Source organism: Castor canadensis, chromosome 1 (assembly GCF_047511655.1).
Source record: "Castor canadensis chromosome 1, mCasCan1.hap1v2, whole genome shotgun sequence".
NCBI lineage: Eukaryota > Metazoa > Chordata > Mammalia > Rodentia > Castoridae > Castor > Castor canadensis.
This window is the reverse complement of record NC_133386.1, coordinates 132,429,779-132,452,300: the sequence shown is the minus strand read 5'-3', so window position 1 is coordinate 132,452,300 and position 22,522 is coordinate 132,429,779. Positions and strand designations below refer to the sequence as shown.

At 41.0% G+C, this 22,522-nt stretch overlaps 1 protein-coding gene across 2 annotated transcripts in view; it reads left to right on the top strand.

The window, feature by feature from the left end:
• Positions 1–115: 115 nt before the first annotated feature.
• Uvrag (UV radiation resistance associated) overlaps positions 116–22,522 on the top strand; it is a 322,555-nt gene continuing 300,148 nt past the window's right edge. The window contains exon 1 of one of the 2 annotated variants that reach the window (XM_074082663.1): positions 116–440. In XM_074082663.1, coding sequence (XP_073938764.1) covers positions 324–440 — 117 coding nt within the window. In that variant the 5' untranslated portion in view covers positions 116–323. The remainder of the gene's footprint in view (positions 441–22,522) is intronic. The other variant, XM_074082669.1, reaches the window with a different exon arrangement.

The window sequence follows — 22,522 nt, the reverse complement described above, 5'->3', positions numbered from 1 at the left end:
GTCCCTCCGCCCCCCAGCCCATTCCGGCCGGCGATGGACTGAGCTGCTACCCAATAGCACGTCGCTTGGCTGCCGTTGGGTCCCGCCCCCGTGAGAGCGGAACCAATGAGCGAGACAGGTCTCGGCCGGGTGGAAGGGGGTTGCACTGCGGTAATATGGCTCTTCCTTAGCCAGCGGCGGCGGCCAGCGCGGGGACCCAGCAGTCCTGCCTCTCGGGCAGTGGGTTTCTAGGCTGCAGGAGCTCTGCGGGTCGCGGCTAGAAGGCGGCGGCGGCGGATGCGGGAGGAGGGCCCGCCTCGCCGCTCGGCGGCCCCTGGGTCGAGATGAGCGCCTCAGCGTCGGTCGGGGGCCCGGTCCCCCTGCCGCCCCCGGGCCCGGCTGCTGCGCTGCCGCCGGGTTCTGCCGCGCGGGCCCTGCATGTGGAGCTGCCGTCTCAGCAGGTAAGCCTGCGGGCTCGCGGTGCTCGGCGGGGACCGCGGAGGCCCGCGCGGAGACCTGATGGCTCCGGTGACCCTGCGCTAGCCGGGAGACCCGGAGAAGGACCGAGGACGGCTGTCAGGAGAGCTTGGGAGGGGAGGGGTCCCGGGATGGCCGAAGCTCTGGGAGATCCCCGGGTCCCTGGAGCATCCCATTACCGGACGTGGGCTTGTGAGGAACTCCCCGGGGCCCGCCTCTCGCCCTGAAGGGAGCGGGGGATTCCCTGGAGCGGACCCCCCCTCCCCCCTTAGTCCTGGGAAGACGCCGGGGGAAGCCCTGTGCTGCACGAGACGCAGCCTGAGCGCGTTCGCTTTCTCTCCCTCTTGGAGAAAGCAGTTGGTGCCCTGCTGCGGACTCGCCCAGAGTTAGGATTCCTGGCCATCGCTCTTCTCTCCCCTTCTTGTGAAGCTCTCCCCTCCGCCTGTAGAGAAATGCATTTGGGACTTCGGGGTTTCTTCCTAATTCTCAGACCCTAAGACACGCATCTTAGAAATGAGGGGACTTTTTCTTACTTCATTTCCCCCAATGAGTATCGGGAAAGAGTATTTAAAGTATGTATTAATATCTTCTCTCATCCTTTAGCCGCAGCTTTCAAGGTTTCCTGGGTTCGCATTATAAGGGCATAAGAAAGAGCGAGCACTGAATTTGGGGGTCTAACAACATCCTTTGTGACATATCTGTATAGTACTCCGTCCCTCCTGTCTTGCTGTCCCTCTGTCCCCCGGGGAGGACTCAGCATTCTGGAGAGTTAAAGTACCGGACAAACTGTCACTCGCCGAGAGCTTCCCCTGTGGATTTGTGTAAAGTGCTCGGTGGCCAGTTCATTGACTCCTCACAACTCTGGGATAGCTGTTTTTATTATCCACATTTGCAGTTGAGGAAACTGAGGCTTGTCCAAAGCCTTAAGTGGCGGGGCAGCGTTTCAGAATCCATCGTCTGACTTTGTAGCCCATGCACCGTGCTGTTTGTTGGAGACTTGAGCAACCTTCTCTCTACTACCTCCACACCGTACAGAGCAAGTTCCTCCTTCATATCCTTCCTGTAAGAGAGAGGGAAGAGAGTGCAGGGGCCGGGGAATGGATCTGAGTGGGGGAAGGAGGGGACTAAAGGGAAAAGTTGGAGATCGCCCGAGTGGTGGTCGGGAACAGCGATGTTTGCAGACTAAGGGCTTTTTGTGGTGGGAGAGGATTTAAAAGACTGGGATAGCATGTGCCCTGTTTTTGGGGTGCCTTTGGGCAGGGAGTTCGTGGAGAATATTGTGAGTGTGAGGTTTGCATTGCGTTATGAGGTTCTGGGCGACGGTTAAGTGTGGCTGGGGAGCCTGGTGTGTGGATTGGGCAGTCGTGAATTTTCCTAGTGTGGGAGGTGGAATGTGAGGGGGATATGCGGAGAGGCAGTGGTGGGCACTGTTAGAAGCAGCCTGGAGAAATCTTAAAGAGATGAGGGGCCTGGAAGGGGTTAGTTTGGGGGAGCTTGGAGAACATGTGGAATTAGGAAAGAGCAAACCTTGTTTATTTCACAGAGCCTGTTCTCTGATAACTGTTCACAGTTTCGCACTAGGGAAAATAATCCAACCAAAGTGTCCAAGAGATAAATTTAACAGCGTTTGTTAGTAGTGTTTGTCAAATTTTTGGATTGGTGCCAAGGGATATATAGTGGCTTAAGTGTACAGCTGAATGCTGTATACACACCTGGTATGCTACTTACAGCTTTCTGGGGGTGTCATCCTTCTTGAATTCTTGGAAGGCAGCCTGTATCACAAAACACATTTATTTTTGCAGCTGATACTAATTCAGCTTTCTCAATCAAAATGATCATCTTTTTGGGACATAATATGTAATATTAAAAGACGTTTTTGTTGAATACAAAATGTTTTTGTTAAAGTGCTCAGATTATTAGTACACAGCTTGATGAATTGTCACAAAGTGAACAGTTATATAATGACTACCCAGATTAAGAAATACAAAATTACGAACATTCCAGAAGTCTTTCTTGGGTTCTCTCCCTTCCCCTTTTCTCCAAAGGAATCACTTTTTGATCTCTTAATGTAAAAATGTGTTATTTTGTGTCTGTTTTCTTTCACTCACTATTGCTTGTGAGAGTCATAGGGTGTGTTTGTGTAATTTCTTTGAAACAACTCTTTGAAAATCATGCATGTCAATATATCCCATGAAAGTTGACAAGGTGTCAGTATTTCTAAACAAATAAACAAACACTGTTGTAGATTTAGGATTTCTGATTGGTGCCCCAAACTAAGTGAGACAAGGTTTCTCAGCCTTGGTATTGACATTTTGAAAGAAGGCAGAGACTGTAAAGATTTTTAGCCACATCCCTGGGGTAGCCCCTTCCCAGTCCTGACAATCAAAAATATGTTCACAATACCAAATGTCCCTTAGGGGGCAAAATTATCTCTATTTGAGAAACAGTGTTCTAAGGTATATTTTTATTTTATTTTATTTTAAGATATATTTTATTTTCTGCTGATTGATTCCAACCTTCATTAAGTTTCATTGATTCTAAAAGTGGCTATAATATTTAATATATTAATTTACTCTATGATATTCCAAAAGTGTTGGACTCCTCCCACTCCATCTGCCTCCAGAAAAAGATTTGTTTTTGTTCAAAGAAAGCCTATAAAACTATAATGCCTAATTTATTTGCCTTACTTTAACTCACTTATCTCAAGAAAAGAGTTAAGATTACCCAACTCCTGTACCTTTTTTTCCATTGTGAGTACTAGCTAGAGTCCACGTCAGCTCGCTCCACTGAAATGGGACAACTGCTACTTAATGTTGCTCTCCCTTTGCTTCTGTGTCATCTTTTTTTATAACTGCAATTTTTTTTTTTTTTTTTTTTGGTACTGGGGTTTGAACTCAGGCCCTGCATGTGCTAGGTAAGAGATCTGTCATTTGAGCCACGCCCCCAGCCATTAAGCATAAGGTAGTCACCACATTTTAAAAACTATTGTTGCTCTTTAATTTTTGGTTGAGGTTTATAATTAGTTGGTGAATCAATACAGGCTTATCTGAAGAATAAGCTCCTTCACACCCTTAGATTTACGAGTCTTGAGATAACACTGTGTTTTGTGGTAGAGACAAAAAGTTAAAAGCTTAATTAAGTGAATTTTTTTCCTTTCCAAAGACTTCCTCATAATTTGAGAATAACCTCACCCACTTCTCAGATACTCAGAATTTAGGAGGCTTTTTGGAGTGATTATGTAGTAACCGTTTTTGGAGGTCTCATGTTTCTTTAAGAATTTAGTAAAAGCTATGAATTCTTTTTATAGAAAATGTGCATACACAGGTTTGGTTCCCTTGAAGTATAAATTGAAGACCTCAGATTAAGTATTCCTAATTTAGTTTAATCCCTCCCTTTCAAAAAGTTTTTCAGTTTAGCTACTTATTATTCTTTTTCTTGGACAGTTTTCCACTTAAGTGCATATACACATCTACCACATTTTCCATGATTTTTTTTGCTTGTTTGTTTGGTTTTTTGAGGCACTGTCTTCTATGTAGCCAGACTGGCCTTGAAATCCAGATCCTCCTGCTGTAGCCTCCCAAGTGCTGGGATTACAGGCATGTACCATCAGGCCTGGCTGATTTTTTTTTTTAAACTGACACCATGTTGATGGACTTCTATTTCTAGCTTTTCTGTTTATTGCAATGAATGCCTGCATTCAGGTATCTTTGTATGCTTGTGCTTGATATTTCTGTAGGATAAATTTTGAGTAATGATAATCACTTGAAGGGTATATGTGTGTATATATCTCATATATATTTTAAACTTTAGAAGATATTAGCTAAATGTTTCACAAAAAGGATGTGCCTGTTTATACTCCTGCCATCAAATTATGACAAGGCCTGCTTTTTCACATTTTTGTTAACTTTGAGCATTGTAAATTTTCTCAGTGTTTGCGGCACTGGGGTTTAAACTCATGGTAGCCCTTTTTGTGGTAGGTTTTTTTCAGGATCCCTTTGTGAACTATTTGCCTGGGGCTGGCTTCTAAACAAGATCCTCCTGAGTGGCTAGATTATAGGCCTGAGCCACTGGCACCCACCTTTCAATGTTTTCTAACCTAATTTTGTATATACAGATTACATAGACACAACTATAAATATACATATATATGTATATATTTGTTATTTAAATTTGCATTTAATTATTATATTTTAACAACTTCATTTATTATATACCATATACTATGATAAGTACATGATCTCATTTATTTTGTCTGACCTTATGATTTTGAATATCTTTGTATGAATTAATTTTAACTTAATAATTTGCATAAGTTTATTTTATGCAATAAAATTGCATATTTCCTTGGTGAATTGCTTATTTCCTTAGCACTAATTTTTCTAATTGCTTGCATATATTTTTCATTGGTTGGAAGAGCATTTTTTTCTTGAGCAAGGGCTGTTAGCCTTTATGTCCCTTGAATTTTTAAAAAAAAGACTTTTTAAGAACAGTTTTAGATTTACAGAAAGATTGAGAATTTAGTACAGAAAGTTCCCCATACCTTACACCTATTTTCTTCTGTTTTAACTTTTTCCATTAATGTGGGACTTTTGTTACAATGAATGAACCAATATTGATGTATTAATAACTAAAGACCATAGTTCATTCAGACTTTCTTAGGTGTTTTTTTTTGTTGTTGTTTTTTTGCTGTACTGGGGCTTGAACTTAGGGCCTACACCTTGAGCCACTCTACAAGCCCTTTTCTGTGAAGTGTTTTTTTGAGATAGGGTCTCTTGAACTATTTGTCCGAGCTGGCTTCAAACCATGATCCTCCTGATCTCTGCCTCCTGAGTAGCTAGGATTATAGGTGTGAGCCACTGACACCTAGATTTCCTCAGTTCTTAAAAATGATGCTCTACTTTCTGTTTCTATGAATTTGACTAGTCTAGGTTCTCCAAATAAGTGGACTCATACAGTGTTTGTCTTTTTGGGTCTGACGTATTTCACTTTGCATAATGTTTTCAAAGTTCATGCATGTTGTAGCACCTGTCAGAATTTCATCCCTATTTAAAGCTGGATAGTACTTCATTGTTTGTATAGATCACATTTTTAAAAATAAATTAATATTTTTGGCTATACTGGGGTTTGAATTCAGGGCTTCACACTTGTTAGGCAGATACTCTACCACTTGAGCCATTCTACCAGCTCTGGTTTCTTTTTGCATGTATGTTGAGATTTTTGAAATAGGGTCTCACTAACTATTTGCCTGATCTGGCTTTGAACCATGATCCTCCTGTTCTCTGCCTCTTGAATAACTAGGATTACAGATGTGAGCCACTGGTGCCAGGCTAGTTCACATTTTAAAACTCTATTAATCTAAAATCTGTTCATCTATCCTTAATTTTTACCTAATGTCCATTTTCTATGCCAGGATCCCATGCTGAATTCCACATGGTATTTTGTGGCCCTGTCACCTTAGCCTCCTCGTAGCTGTGACAGTTTCTCAAACCTTCCTTGTTTTTGATGCCCTTACAGTTTTGAGTATTGGTCAGGTATTTGTAAGATGTGTCTATACTGGAATTAGTCTGATGTTTCGTCTCCTAGTTAGACTAGGGTTGTGGGCTTTTAGGAGCAAGGCCTCAGGCAAAGGACCATTCTCATCAGGTCAAATGTATGTACTGTTAACATGACTTATCACTACTACCCAGCTGAGGTAGGATATGAGAGTAAAAATGGTTTTCTTCTAGTATGCTTTCAACACAACACATTTGGCACCAATTTTCTTTTTTTTTCTCCCATACCCCAAGCAGTTCTCCAGTGGATGCCAATAGTGTCAATTTTGACACCATCTTCCTGGAGTTAGCAGCCAATTCCATACATTAAAGTCTTTGCCCCCCACCTTAGATGCTAGTCTCAAGTCAGCCTCCAGAACCTCTAGACAACTAGCTATAGAATTTTGATCATTTGCTAGAGTGGCTTACAGGATTCAGAAAAGTGTGTTACTTCTGTTTACTGGTTTATTCTAAAGGATATAGTTGAACAGACAAATGGAAAACATGCATAAGGAACTGTATGGAGGAAGTGGGCTGAAGCTTTCATGCCCTGTCAGGATTCCCCCATCCATGACAGGTTCTGTGATTTTTCTGGAGGCTTCAGTATATAGGCACCATCAATTATTAACTCAGTCTCCAACCCCTCTTCTCTTCCTGGGTCAAAGTGGGGCTGAAAGTTACAAGCTGCTAATCATGGTTTGGTCTTTCTGGTGACCAGCTGTGATCTAGGAGCCCACCAGAAGTCACCTCATTAAAACAAAAGATGCTCTTATCACCTAGGAAATGCCAAGGGGTCCAGAGGCCTGTGTCAGGATCCAGGATCAAATACCAAGTATTAGAAGAGAAGGTTTTCCCAGTGCCTCTCTTGCTCAGGGAATTAGAAGGGTTTTCGGAGCTCTGTGCCAAGAGCTGGGGACTGAGACCAAAATGTATGTTCCTTATTATAAATCATGGGGCTACACGTGGTGTTTGTCAGGTGGCTCTGCTAGGTGGTTACTCTTTGCATCTCACCCTCCCTTATGCTCTTTGGAAGGAAGCCGCTTCGTATGGCCCACACCTAAGGAGTGGGGATGTATGTTCCCCCTCCTCAAGAAAACACTATCTACATAAGTTATTTGGAATTCTTCTACATGGGAGATTTATATCAGTAACCATTTCCTTTTACAGATGAGGAATCTAAGGCCTAGGTAAATTTCGAAAAGTTGCACAGAGCATCAATACAGGGCCTGCAGTCCAAGTCTCTGATTCCCAATTGTGGTAGCCACCCAATCCTTGCAGGGGCCTGATGAAAACTGTTAAGTTACCTCAAGGTTTGGGACCATTGCACTTTATACTGTACCTCCCACAGCATCTGCACTTAGCACTGTGTCCATTACATAGTAGGAACTCAATATATATATTTTTTCAAATATTTTTGCATATGGGTCTACCTTTAAAGAATGTTATAGCCTAGAGAGAGAGAGAGGAGAGAGAGAGATTAACTCTCTCTTTTCCTTCTCTCCCCTCTCCTCCCTCCCCTCCTCTCCTCTCCCTTTCCTTCCTCTCCTGTCCTCAGTTGGTAAGGCCCCTGAAGGCAGAGAGAAAGCTCTATCTTATTGAGAACAAATCCTGCATGCACCGCACCATGCCATGCACAATTATTCCTTCCACAGATACTTACCAAGCCCCTGTGACTCAAAGAGAAAAATGCGAGCTATACTTGGGTGTGTGTAAAATAGAATCATGGTAACTTTTGAGCTGCTTTGCTTTGGCTGTTGGGAGTAAAACCACAAGGAAGCTTTGGAAACTTAAGATATCAGCATCCTAAAGTCATTATTTTTACATGACAAAATGCCATCAGGAATTTAAGTGTGTGTGTGTTTTTTTTTTCTCCTGTAAAAATGTTTAGCTTTCCTTTGAAAGGAAAAGCTGTGTTCTTATTTAGTGTTTACTTAAAATTTCTCCACAGGATCACAATTCTTAACTTTGTGGCAGAAAATTCAGAAGTGAAACTAGCTGGAAATAGCACAAGAGGAGAATTGAAACTAATAAGCAAAATGAAAAATGATTAGATTTTCATAGTTTCTAAATGTGTACTTTTGATAAGTTGTGTACTTTTACATGTCAGACTTATTACTGCTGTGGAGAACAAGCAACATTTACCATTTTTAATATACGAAAAGGTGTGTAACTATAAACTAGAGGTGTTTTAGGAAAAGAAAGGACAGATCTATGTTAAGAGACGGGTTGAAACATTTTATGTTGAATACTTTGTTTTAGGTTTAATGATATCAGAAATATCAGTACAAGTGCAGTTAAGAGTTTAATTTTTTTTTCAATGCTTTGCTGTTTTGGCAGTTTGCTTTCTTAGGTGATAAGGGTAGAGGAACACAGAAAATTAAAACTTAGCATTGGAATTTTTTTTATTTGTAGTATACTTTCTTGGTTTATCGTATAACCTTATTTTTCATCTTCAAGATGGAAACACAAACTTCACATCATGGAATTTTACTGATGTAAAACCTGAAGTCCTCAGAGGTGAAACTGCCTGGCCATGGAGTTGGTCCACCTGTTTATTCCTGACCTTAGGGACTTCTGAAGAGTATTAGTTTTAACAGATCTGTAGTGAGTGTCTTGCTGTTCCTGCTTGTGGGAGAAATGACTACAATCTGTGTCTCATGGGTAGTTTCACTGTGCTTGGCTGGGGGTGTTGAGAACTTGTTTCTTAAACTTTACTCTTGACTGTGACATGTTACCTTTACAGCTTTGGGGATTTTAGGCTACAATTAAAAAGGGGTAGTGGTTATATTTTAAACTTCTCTTAAGGGTGGAACACTTAGTTTACACACTCCCATTCTCACCCCTCCTCTTATGGTGTGAATTAGTGAAACTTTGGAATGTCCCTTTGGAGTTCCTGTGATCATTCTTCCTGTTTTGTCCCTGGTACTTACCGTGCCTGTCTTGTGAACACTCTTAAGAACAACTGTTTCTCTACCTCTTTTAAGTTTCTGAAACAGCAACCATCTGGGGATTTGGGTTTTTTAAAATGTATTCTGTATGTATTTAGCACTGATGCTGCCGACTTTACTTGTGATGTTATTAGACATTCTACTTATTCTTTCTTTGTGAAAACTCTAGTAAAGTGTGTTAATTAAGCGGCTGAGATAGAAAATGCTGAAGGAGAGCAATAAACCCAGCTCATTGGTGGCCCATTGAGATACCTGGCAGTTCTTCCTATCATGGTGTTTATAATGTCCTAAAAGATGTGGTCATACTGGATTTTTTAATAATAAGAACTGTTAGGAAGCTGAGACTGGCTTCTGCTTTTGGTTTTTGCCAGTAGACTCTTGCATGAGAAAAAAGGGAAGACATAAAAGTAAAAGTGGGAATCAGATTTATGATGTGTTTTTTTCCAGGAAAAGTTGGTGGTCTTTAACATGTCTATACTTTTTGTGGCTAAGTGTTTAACTCTGAACTATTAAGTGATGGTTTATGTTAGCCCATGTTAAAACTAATTCTACATGCAGAATGGGAAAAACTGAGGCAGCCATTTCTTTAATAGGTAACTCACAAAGTGCCTTCTTTGAAGTTAGGCACAGGATTTGGAACTGTGTGTCTTGTTTCCGTCAACCTAATTCTGTCTTTCAGAGGATATGAATTGTTTCCTTCCTCAATTCCAGTCATTCTTTTGTATGAGAGCTAATCCAGAAATTAAATTTTTTTTGAAATTCAAAATGAAAATACTCTTCTATTTATAATTGCGAAACACGTTTTTTTTTTTTAAACTGTTTTAATGAAAAGAATGTCCTTGAGAAAATTGGTACTAGTTTCATCCACCAAAATGTTACTGTCAACATAAAGAAAGCCTTGTGACTTTTATTCAGAAAACAGATCACCAAGCAAGGTAGGCGTGTAGGTTGTGAGGTACTTGTTAAAGGTCAAGGGTATTTTACAGAACTGTATTTTTATGGGTAGAGTTGGTGCCATTATGGAATTGTACAAATAGTAGATAGTTCAGACTTCTTTTCATGAAGTGACTTAATGGATTTTATTCTACATGGAAGATTTTAAAATATAAATAGAAAAATAAAGAGCAGCTGCCCGGGTACTGGTGTGATGGTGATACTCATACATTTCCATCCGAGGACATCGGCCTGATTATTAGATAGGGACATTGTACAACTGTAGAATTTCTAAATTGGACAGTAGCTGTACTTTTGATATTTACAAACCCAGCTATTTTAAAACTATTTGAAAACCAGTAAGCTATTAGAAAGCTGCTTCTCATATGTACCTATATATTAACATTTTAGTGGGTCACCAAGAGCACCTCTCTTAGCGACATTCTTCTGTTCATTAGGCATCCTGTAAAGGCCAGTGTGATTGAAGAAAGTGATGATTTGAATAACTGTTTCCTAAAGATCCATGGATTAAAGACTTGGTCAGCAACCCATGGCACTCTTGGGAGATGGTAGAATCTTAAGGCTGCATTCCGGTAGACACTGAAGTTTTAAATTTTCATGTGCCATGAAATATTTGTCTTTTTAAAAAATCAATTTTAAACTTTTAAACATGTAAGTACTGTTTATGTCTTATAGGACGTATAAAAATCCCTACTTTTAATTCATTTCTGGCCCATTGAGCCACATACTTTGCTGACCCCTGAGATAGATTATAAATAAGCAGCAAATAAATAACAAATTCAGGTGGTGCTGAGTGCAATAAAAAAGAAAGATAGCACCAGGCATGGTGGTGAGTGCCTGTAATCCCAGCACTCAGGAAGAAGAGACAGAATCATTAGGTTGAGGTCAGCCTGAGCTACATACTGAGTTCAAGGTCAATGTGAGCTACATAGTGAAACGCTCCCTCAAAAAATCAGAAGCTGTGGATGTAGCTTAGTGGTAGAGGCTTGCCTACCATGTGCAAGACCCTGGGTTTGATCCCCAGCACTGATAAAAAGAAAAAGTCATATAAATCAGAATTAGTTGTTAGGCAGTCTAACATCTGTTTAATGAATGTTATTTGGCCACAGGGGTGTCTTTAATAAATTTACAAAACATCAGATTGAACAAAAGTTTTATCTGTCTCTGCCGGTGAGCCCAACTTTCAAATACATGTGGGGGTGGGAATTGAAATCAGATGTTAATGTGAAGTATTCCCTAAATTTGTTTATAGAATTCTTTTTCTGTGGAACATCTCAGGGTAATAGCTTTTTCTAGACCCTTCTTTAGGAAGCAGTAAGCTCCAAAACCAACCAACCAACCAACCAACCACAAAGTGAGTAAAAAAAAGACTTGAGCTGTGAAGTGCCACAAAATTGTGTAAAATGCATGAATCTGTAGGCCATCCCCTAGGCTCTCAGTCAGAGCATTTTTACTCTTTACTTTTAGAAATTATTCTGTAAATTTTGCGAGCTTTCTCAAGTCCCAGAAGCCAGGCAGCGAATAATCAGGAGGAAAAGGGTCTCCTGTAGGCAGACTCAGGGAGAGTATGAAGGAGTGGGTGGGGTACCCTGACTGAGCCCCTAGAGTTTCTGGAGTTGGGGCAAGTTGTCTCCCAAGCCATCATTATCTGATAGAACAGATAATAGTTACTGTCACTATCTGTACCTGAGTTTTAAGAAAAGGTTAAATTATTAATATCCTCTTTAATGATAAGATAGCAAATATGCAGTGCATTTTAGAAAAGTTATAACAAAAATAAAATACAAGTTGATACTTAAAAATTACTATCTACTAAAAAATGAAAAAAAATTTTTTTTGGTGGTACTAGAATTTGAAGGGCTTTGCACTTGTGGAGCTGCCGTTCTGCTTGAGCCATGCCTCCAAAAAATTGAAAATTTCAGACTGGGGGTACAGCTTAGTGGCAGAGTGAGTGTTTTGCATGTATGAGGTCCCTGGGTTCAGTCCCCAGCACCCATCTCTCCTCAAAAAATGGAAAATTTAGGGCTGGATGCATGGCTCAAGTGGTAGAGTGCTTGCCTAGCAAGTGCAAGGTCCTGACTTCAAACCCTACTACCACCAAAAAAAATTTGAAAATTTAATTGGTATTAAATTCCTTTTTTGTACCAGATACTGCTTTAGATGCTGGTGTACTTCTTTCTCCAACTTCTGTTTTTGTTGGAGTACCAGAATTTCTTCGGATGAGATTTTTACAGCTTCTTAAAGCAAATATGTTTTCCTTTAATATGGAATATTAACTATATTTAATAATGTTATATGAGTGATACTTAATATGTGATAGGAAGACCTGTTTTGGGTAACTTTGGGAGAGGTACTTTGTTCTGGTCCCTAGGTTCTTTCTTTTTACAGAGAGAAGGTTGAGTTGTCTGTGGCTTTGTGTACATTTTTGATCTGTCAAAGGAAAAAATTACTACAAATTAAAGATTGTAATTGAAGCAGAGATGTAGCTCGGTGATGGAGCACTTACCTAGCTTGCCAGCTTTTTTCCATTCCCAGCATTGAAAAAAAAAAAAAAAAAGGTGACTTGATTGGCTTTATTTGTGATTCTAGAATCAGGAAACAACAATATCAATTTGTTATTTCAGGTACTTTCCTTATAAAGTTGGGAACAGGGAGAGAGAAAAATAACTGATGGGTTAACATCACATTACTTTTTTGTAAGGATTAAAGCAGAGGGAAATTCATTAACAGTAAATTGAAACTGGCCTGTTGGGTAAATTTGGTTGTTACTTCTTCCTGATATTTCAGAAGGTCATATAACCTAGTTTTGGCTTGGTGACATGGGTTTGATGTGAATTACTCCATTTTGACTTTTAGTCTGGTCTTTTGGTGCCCAGTGCAGAAATCCAGTCCAAAACAGTGAGTGGCCTCCTGTAGTTTTTGTTTTTCATTTTAAAAATATTTATTATTTATTTTTGTGGTACTGGGGTTTGAACTTAAGGCCTACACCTTGAGCCACTCCACCAGTCTTTTTTTTTTCTGTGTGTGTGTGTGTGTGTGTGTTGGGTATTTTTAAGATAGGGTCTTGCAAACTATTTGCCTGGCTGGCTTCTAACAAAAATCCTCCTGATCTCTACCTCCTGAGGTGTGAGCCACCAGTGCCCAGCTATAATTTTTATTTAATAACCTGTGTCCTCCATTTCCTCAGTTGCCAAAAACCTTACTTTTGCCACTGATATTTTATTTTAATATGGTATTTATTTATACAATCATTCATTTAATTTTTTTTAGTTTCTACCATGTATTCCACAGTGTTTTAAGAGGATGAATGCTAGGTGAGCATGGTGGTTCCTAACTGTAATTCCAGCACTCTGGAAGCTGAGGCAGGAGGATTGGGAATTGGAGGCCAGTGTAGGCTATATAATGATTTCCAGGCCAGCCTGGCTACATAGTGATACGCTGCTACAAACAAACAAACAATGTGGGTGCTAGTCTGTGTTCAAATCCTAGTCCCATCATTGGTGGTAGAGCAGACTGAAAGCTATTTAATCTCCCTGTGGCCCAGGGAGACTCTGGTAAAGGCACTGTCTTTGCTCTAGAGGGACTCAGAATCTAATGCATAAGACAACTATGTGAGCAAACCATTTTGCCGTAATGTAAGACAGTTTGAACAGAATTCAGAGGTGGGAAATACAGGGAAGCAGAGGGACCAGCTTAAGCAAAAAGGTGATAAGGTGTGAAAAGGAATGATGAGCAATTAAGTGAGGCCAGAGTTGAAGGAGTTTGAAGGATGGTAGAAAGATGAGTTGGAGGGTACTGTCTGTTTCTACTTCCGAAATTCTGTCATCAAATGTGTGGGTTTTCCTCCTGCACTATCTGGGTTCCTACTGTTTAGTTCATTTCTGACACAGTCTACCAGGAGTTTGTCAGGTTCCACAAATTGATGGCTGATTCCCACAAGACTGTGTCTACTTCAGACATTAGTTGCAAGCCTCCTGTTCTTCTCACCTGCTAGCTGTAAATAGGAAGTTCCCACCACCGTCTTCTTAGGATGTAGTTCAGGACCTGGATTAATAAGGGGAAAGAGGTGTGAAGCATCTGTGGACTTTCTGCATGTGCTACCCTCCCAGTGCCTCAGTGTGTCCACCACCATTGAAGCTCTTCAGACCCTGTTGTATACAGTTTGATGGAGAGTCCACCATTATACACGGTTCATTAAATCATGATGTTGGCAATTGACCCAGTCTCCAGCCCCTTTCCCCTCCCTGGGGTCAGGGGCTGGGGCTGAAAGTTCCAACCCTCATTAGAGGGTCTTTCTGTTCTGAAGCTCTCTAGGTATTCATGTTCCTTAAGAAACCTAGGGGTTTTATTTCTCTCCCTCTCTCTTTCTTTCTTTGGCTAATCAGTTACCCCATTAGGCTCCAAGTTGGTCTTATCCTTTCTTTCTGTTCCTATCAGTATTACTTTACAGCTTTTTTTTTTATTATTATGGGGAGTCTTTACTCCCATTTCCTGCATGGGGAGCAAGAAATGTTTCTCCCTATTTTTCTCTACTTTATCTTATCATGCTAATAGACATCCTTGCTTATAAAAAAACTTTTATCATGGAAATTTAAACATACACTATTATATTGTATATACCAACATATATTTCACAATACATCAGTATATACTGAAAAGGATACATATTCTAGCTATACATAGAGAGTTATTAAGAGATGAAGATAATGAACTTTCAGGTACCTATTACCCAGCTTCAATAACTGTCACTGTTAGACTGAATTGCTGGATACTGTTGCCTAGAATTTGCCCTTTTCATGTGCAAAACCACATTCTTTTTCATTTCTTTTTTTTGGAGACAGGGTCTCACTGTTACCCTAGGCTGGCCTTGTATTTCCTGTGGTGCCCAGGCTGGCCTCACACTTAAAATTCTCCTGCCTCAGCCTCCAGAGTGCAGGGATTACCAGTGTGAACCACCATGCCCTGCTTCAAACTCACATTCTTTAGTAGGATTATGTACTGTGAAGCTATGGAATATTGTGTTTGTATCCCAGAGTCCTAAACATAATCTGTGAAGAAGATAGCAACAAGATGGAAGGAAGAAGGATCAAGGGAGAGAGGGGCCTGTGCTCCATCTATCACACAGGGAAAAGGGAAGAAAAGGACAAGTTTGGGCCTTTTATCAAGATTGAGAGTAAAGATAAGAATGTATAAGATATGTAGAAAGTTCAGAAGTCATTTTGTCTTTTGCTGTAGAGAAGCCTATGTTATAATTTAGTAGTGCTCAATAAATGACTTCATGAAATTCTGGGGCTGATGTGAAGATGAGGGAGAGCAGAGTTAATGTTAAAATAAAAGGTTCAGTTCTAAGGTTGTGTAATTTGTGCCAGAGAAAGCTCTCAATTAGGAACAAGAAGTGTGAAGTGTTTCATGAAAGGTTAGGATGATTGAGTTATATAAATCTGTAACATTGACTCTTGGCACCATTTACTTAACAGCCAGTAGGGTCCTACTGACATTACTTTTTGAAGCATTCTTGTGTTCTTCCAAAACTTTTTGTAGTGAGTCAGATGGGATCAAAGGATTAGGAAAGAAATAGTTGATTGAGAGTGTTATAATGTAGAAAGGGCTTTTCTGTTTTTAAAAATCTGACTGGAATTTATCAAGTTTAAATTCTTAGTTCAGAAATTCAGTGCTTTTACCTTCTGTGGAAATGTAAATTAGGAAAACAAACTTTCTCCTAGGTTTGCTTTTGTTTTCTTCCCAAAGTTGTAGCTAATTAACACTACTCTGAATTTACCTGAAATAATTGGAATCTGAACTCTTACCTGCCATTGAGCCTGGTCCCAGGTTGAGAATAAATGCCTGAACTGAAAAAGAAATGAGGCCAGGAATCTAGAGTATGAATGAGAGAAGGTAGGCAGGACAAGTTTGACTACATTTGCTTTACAAAATATCTCATAATCCCTATGGTATCCACATCAGAAGTCAGTAAACTAATAGGAGCAAGTTTTTGTTAAAAAAAAAACCAAAAACCAAAAAAAAACTAAGAATGATTTTTTTACATTGTTAAAGCTTGTAAACAAACAAAAGAAAATATGCAGACAGACCGGTTATGGCCTGAAAAGCTTTAAAAAATTTATTCTCTGACTCTTCTCAAGTTTGCCAACCCCTGATCTACATTATTCTGAGTAGTAGTAGTAGTTTCTTTATGTGAACATTTAAAATTTCTTGCTCTGCTTCATACCTATACTTTTAATGATTTTTTTTTCATTTCTCAACAGTTTAGTCTGAGATCTATATCAATAGCAATCTAAGTATTTTACATATGTATGCATATATGCACACATATATGGATTCTTCCCAAGTTTTGCCTACAATTTTGTTTAAATAATGTTTCTTTTCTCTGTTGTTAGGCTGGTTGTGTTCTCACCTGTTATGCTAATGATTTTTTTTTCTTCTTCTTCAGTACTGGGGTGTGACCTCAGGGCCTACACCTTGAACTACTCAACCAGCTATTTTTTTGTGAAGGATTTTTTTTGAAATAGAGTCTCATGAACTATTTGTCCAGGCTGGCAAACCTTGAACCTTGATCCTTCTGATCTTTGCCTCCTGAGTAGCTAGAATTATAGTCGTGAGCTACAGGCACCCGGCAAATGATCTTTTTTAAAAATGGCTATATGAATGCACCACCATTTAAGAGTGGCTGTTGAAGGTGCTATGCTCCTTTGCATAGCTGCCTGCCATTCTATCCCCTTTCAGTTGCATCCTAATAAATCTTTGCTTTCTTCTAAAAAAATAAAAAGAGTGGCTATTGAGTTTTTGATTCTGTAGCAATACTGGAATAAACACATTTGTGCACATTTTTATTACTTGTGGAATTGCCAGGTGGCAAGTATTATATGCATTTTAAAAATTGGTAGTTGTTGCTAAATTGCCCTTACTCCAAATTGGATCAGTTTATATTTTCCCCAGTGGTGGTTTCCTTACTTGTGTCAACCTTAACAGACTTGACAGTTGTATAGTAGCCTCTGCTATGCTTAATCATCTAGGCCCCCTTATTTATGTATTGATGTGTGTAACAAATAAAAAGTAGTGCTTTAAAGCAATAGCATCATTTATTTGTTCATGAATATGCAGTTTGGTGTGGGCTTGGTGGGAACAACTTGTCTTTCCCTATCTCAGAGGTTCAGGCACTTACATGTCAGCTATTTTCTAGGATCAGCTGGGGCTGTGGAGATCACTTACAAGGTCCTTTCCAGGCAACTGTTTGTCTTCTTCACTGTGTAGTCATTGGATCCCAAGGAAGAGGATCAGATGGAAGCCATGTCACCTTTTATGATTTCACCTCAGAAGTCTCATAAGGTCATTTCTGCCTATCCATATCTGAGGGCGAGGGAACAGATACAGTTCACTTCTTAATGGGGAAATGGCAGCATCACATTTTAAGTGAGAGTATGTAGGAAGGGATGTATTGGTGCAGCCATGTGTGGAAACTGTAGTCTGCTACAAGGTGGAATGTTTACTTTCATGTGCCTGTCCTTAATTGTGGGTGATTATATATATTTTTCCATGCCTTCATTGGCCATTTCCATCTCTTTTCCTGTGACCTGACTTTTCATAGCCTTTGCCCCCTTTTTATTGGGCTGTAGCTTATTGATTATTGATTATATTATTGATCTGTAATAGTCCTTGTAAATTAAGCAAATGAGACTCAGAATTGTTTGAAGATATTTCACTGTGGTCTTGGGAGTTGTGTTAGTCAATTGCTGTGTCAAAATATCTGACAGAACAACTTAAAAGGAGAAAAGATTTATTTTTGCTTATGGATTTGAGTCCATAGTCCTTGACTCTGTTGGTTCTGGGCCTTTGTTGAGGCAGAACATTATGGCAACAGAAATCTGTGGCAGAGGCTACTCACCTCATGGTGCATGGGGAATCGAGGGAGAGAGGTTGATTAGGTAGGTAGGGGCAAGGGCTAGAGATAAGATATAAGATATCCCCAAGGATCTGCCCTTAGTGACCTACTTCTTTCAGTTAGGTCTCACCTCATGAATTTTCCAGCCCCTCCCAAAATAGTGTACCAGCTGTGTACCAGACCTTCAGGACATAAGCCTCTTTGGGGGATACTTAATATCTAAACCATAACATTCTGCCCCTGACCCCCAAAAGATTCATGTCAATCTCATAATGCAAAGTGCATTCACTGCATCTCTAAGAGTCCCCATAATCTTAACAATTCCAGAAAGATTTTAAAGTTCAAGTTCAAAGTCTCCTTTGAGACTCAAATCAAATTTAGCTGTGAATTCCTATGAAATAAAAACAAGTTATGTACTTCCAAGATATAGTAGCACAGCACGGCCTCTCTCTTGGGCTGGCTTTTCTTGCTGCTTGTGACTTTCCTGGGCAGATGGTCTACATTTCTGGCATCTTCACCTTTTTGGTATTTTTGGCTTAAGCCTTATAGCTTCAACCATCACCCTCTCAGGGTCTGAGGGCTCTGGACCCTGCCTCACATTGCCTGATTTCCCCTAGGTTTTCTTTTGAAATCTGGATAGAAGCCTCCATGACCTGCAGCTCTTGTATTCTGCATGCCTGCAAAACCAGCATCACATGAAAGACACCAAGGTCTGTCACCAGCTTGAACAGTAGCTAGACTCTAATGGACCATGACTGCATTTGCCTTTAAATGTCTGGGGTGCTGAATACAAGGAAACACTTGTCTGGACAGCTCTGTGTGATTAGGGCACCCCAGTGATTCTCTCTTCTCAAGGGAAAGTCTTTCAAACGTGTTTAGCATTTTACATTCTTAAGACTGTGATGGGTGGTTTCAATTGCTGAGATGCCCTCAGGGCATCTTCCCTGTTGTCCCAATGCAAAATACCTGGCTTCTTTTTAATGGCCCTAATCTCTTTTAACAACTATACCTTTCTTGGTCCCAACTTTAATGACTGAAGCATTGTATGCACATATGAATAATAAAACAATAAATATTTTAAAAAAAAGTGTTCCTTTTTTTGCGCAAACTGCAAAAATTTCAAATCCTTCTGCTTGCTTTTAGATTTTTTTTTTGTGGTACTGGGGATTGATTGAACCCAGGGCTTTATGCAACCACTGAGCTACAATTCCAGCCTCTTTGTTTATTTTTTTGCTCCTAATGTTCACTATAAATCTGGCTAAAAGATGCTGCAGTAACTATACCACAGCCTGAATGCTGGACTGCTTTGGACTCTCAAATGCTTTTGAGCCATACCCCCAGTTCTTTTGTTTTAGGTCTGTTTCTTTTCTTTTTCAGGTAGGTCTTATACTTTGCTTGTGTTGTCCTCAGTTGGATCTCTGTGATCCAACTACCTCTGTCTCCCAGGTAGGTGGGACCAGTGACCACAACCTTGTGCCACCACACCCAGCTTGTTTTGCCTGGGTTGGGCTAGCCTTGAACCATGATCCTCCTGTCTCTGCCTCCCAAGTAGCTGGGATTAGAGGTGTGTAATATACTCAGCAGAGCTAGTTTGTCACCTTTAAATTCAACTTCCCATACTGTCTTAGAGCATGGACAAAACATAAACAAGTTCTTTGCCAGAATGTAACATTGTTCTCATCTGAAGCCTTATGAGCCCAGTCTTTACTCTCTGCATTCACGTGGGTATTCTGGGTTTCTGAGCTCCCTCCAGATTCACCCACAAAGCTCTGCTTATAGCAGCCTATGCTTTCTCTAGTCTGCTTCTCCAGACTTTCCCAAATTCATCTCACAAACCAGTTCCAAAGGCTTAAGAACCACACAGTCAAGTTTAGTTACAGCAATGGCCCCACTTTTTTGGTACCAATTTTCTTTGTTAGCCAGACTTTTCATCAGTGTGAAAAAATATCCTTCAGAACTTCTTAAAAGGAGGAAAGATTTATTTTGACTCACAGTTTCAGGGTTCCAGTTCATAGTCCTTGGCTTCATTGATTCTGGGCCCTTGGTGAGGGAGAACATCACAGAGAGAGAGAGAGAGAGAGATAGGGAGGGGCCAGGGACAGGATACCCTCAAGGACCCATCCCCAGTTAGGCCCACCTCCTAAAGTTTTCAGAACTTCCCGAAATACCACTACTGGCTGGGGACCAAGCCTTCAACACATGAACATTTTTAGGGGCCACTTCAGTGGGTTGGTTTAGTTTGGTGATGGGGTGGGGGTTTGTGAATAATTATATTGAAGACCCAAAGTACTTTTGTTTTTAAAGCAAAGGCATAGGGAGAAAGGTTGAATAGAAACTATTTCTTCCTTATTTGGCTATCAGCCTCCATGAGTCACTCTCTAGTAGTGATAAGGAACAGGATCAAGGACACCTTAGCTCTCTTCAGGCACTATTAAACCCAAGAAGCCAGAAAACTTTAGATACCTCAATGAAAGGTAAATCATGGTAGGAATAGAGCATCCCAGTGGCATATTTCACCATGGAAAATTGCTTTGGGTTTCTTTGCTCTAGGGTGTTATTTGACTATTTCCCCCATCCAGAGGTTCAGAATGGTATCCCAGAAATGTATTGCCCCAACAGACAAGACCATCTTCTAAAATATGAGGATATTGAACAAAATAAAACATTTCTTTGAACCAGGCTTGGTGGCTTGTTCCTGTCATCTCAGCACTCAAGAAACTGAGGCAGGAGGATGGATCCCTTGAGTCCAGGAGTTCAAGACCAGTCTGGGCAACATAGTGAGACCGTGTTGGAAAATCAAACCAAGCCTAATAAAAAAGCCAAACCATTTCTTTGTGCCTTGCCACTAAGTTGGAATGTTACTCTTTAGCTGCTAACCTGCTATGGGATACATTTCTTTTCTTCTGTTCTTTAGAACTCTAGGCACGTGTTCTACCACTAAGCTACATTCTCAGCCTTGGATAAATTCTTAATAAAAAGTTAGAGTTAAATTCTCTTCTCAGTTGTAATCTTTGGTGATTCTATAGGGATGGACCCATTTTTCTCATTATAGTTTTCATGTTAGGTATGATTTGACCCAGAGATTTAAATTGTATCAGTAGGACCTGAATCCCACATGTCTTGATTCTGCTGTCTTCCTTGTTGGGTTCATCCTTATGTTTCCTTGCATTGGACAGATGGCTGCCAGTATCTCTAGTCCTGTGTCTTCCAGGTTCATGGCCAGTGGAATGGGTGGGGGGCACTCCTAACAGGTTAATATAGTCTCTGTGCCTTTCTTTTCTTCTTCCCCTTCTTTTTTATTAATTTTTTGGCAGTATTGGGGGTTTGAATTAAGGCCCTCGTGCTTCCTTGGCAGGTACCCTACCACTTGAGTCATACCCCCTACCCAACCTCTGGGCCTTTCATTGGCCCTTGTTGGATCATACCTTATGTTGGAAATATAGGCCCCAAAAACTACCACGTGGAGAGGAGTGATCTGGCCAAGAGATTCTTTATTGCCGGTGGGAGAGGGAGAGAGCCAAGAGAAAGAGGGAGAGAGGGGCAGGGGCTTAAATACCCCTCAGTGGGACTCAGCATGATCTGATTGGTTAGGATCATATAGTTCATGCTGATTGGAGGTTGGGGCAGAAGGAGGATTCAAGCTAGACTTGAGGCTGGACCATGACCCTGGAAAACAGAAGCTTAAGGGTGCAGTAAGAACCAAAACCTTTTGGCGCCATTATTGCCAACATTCCTCCCTTTTTTGTTTGTTAAGGAAGGGGGGCGTTGTGTTCGCTCTGGCTTCTTCGAGCTGGCAAGGGGCGGCGTAGGGGAAGGGAGGGTCAGTTGGCAAATGGCGTTGGGGTAGTGAGTCTCATAATGGCATACACCCAGGCTCCAAAGGTGAAAATTTCCTCCTCCCTGAAGTTGATGAAGGTCCCTTGTAGCCATAGGTCGTAAATGGCCTCGAGCCAATCCTCTGAGCCGTGAATGGCGGGTATCAGCCAGCTGTCTTCACATAGGGAATTGAGGAACTGAAGTAGGTGCTCTGTGAGGGATTGATGAGGCTCATACCCCATCGTCCTGGTAGGGTCCATCGCAGGCATCCCTAGGCTGGGCTATTAGGGGGTGATATCCCTGAGGGAGAAGCTGGTTGAAAGTTTGGTTAGAGATTCTGTTCACCTGAGATCTGAGAAACTGGAGTAAACAGGGTAGGAGGGTGCAGAGAGTAACGAGCATGAGCAAAGGGCCCAAAGGCAGGAGCCAGGTGACAAGAAGAGAGCTCAGCAAGTCGGTAAAGGTGTCTTTAGTGGGTCTCTTCAGGAGGTCCTCGGCCAAGTCTGTTAATTTTTTTACGTTCTGTTCGACAATCTCAGATTCATTGACATAGTAGCAACATTATTCCCGGAGGAAGAAACAGGCACCCCCTTTTTCAGCTGTCAAGAGGTCTAGGGCCCTACGGTTTTGGAGGGCCACCTGAGCTAGAGAAGTGAGCTGGCGTTGAAGGGAGGCCAGTGAGGCCGAGGTGGATTCGAGGGTGATCTGTAAGCGCTCCTCGAAGTCCCTTGCTGAAATAACACTATGGCCCCCCGCGAGGCCTGTGGCAGCAACAGAGGTTGCCAAACTTATACCCACCATGATGGGCAAGAATGTGGCACGCTTTGGCCGAGCGCCAAATAGGAGGGAGAATTCAGCTTCCCCGTAAAGAGTGAGTTGGGGAACTATGATCACCAGTATGCAGGGCCCGGGAGTAACCT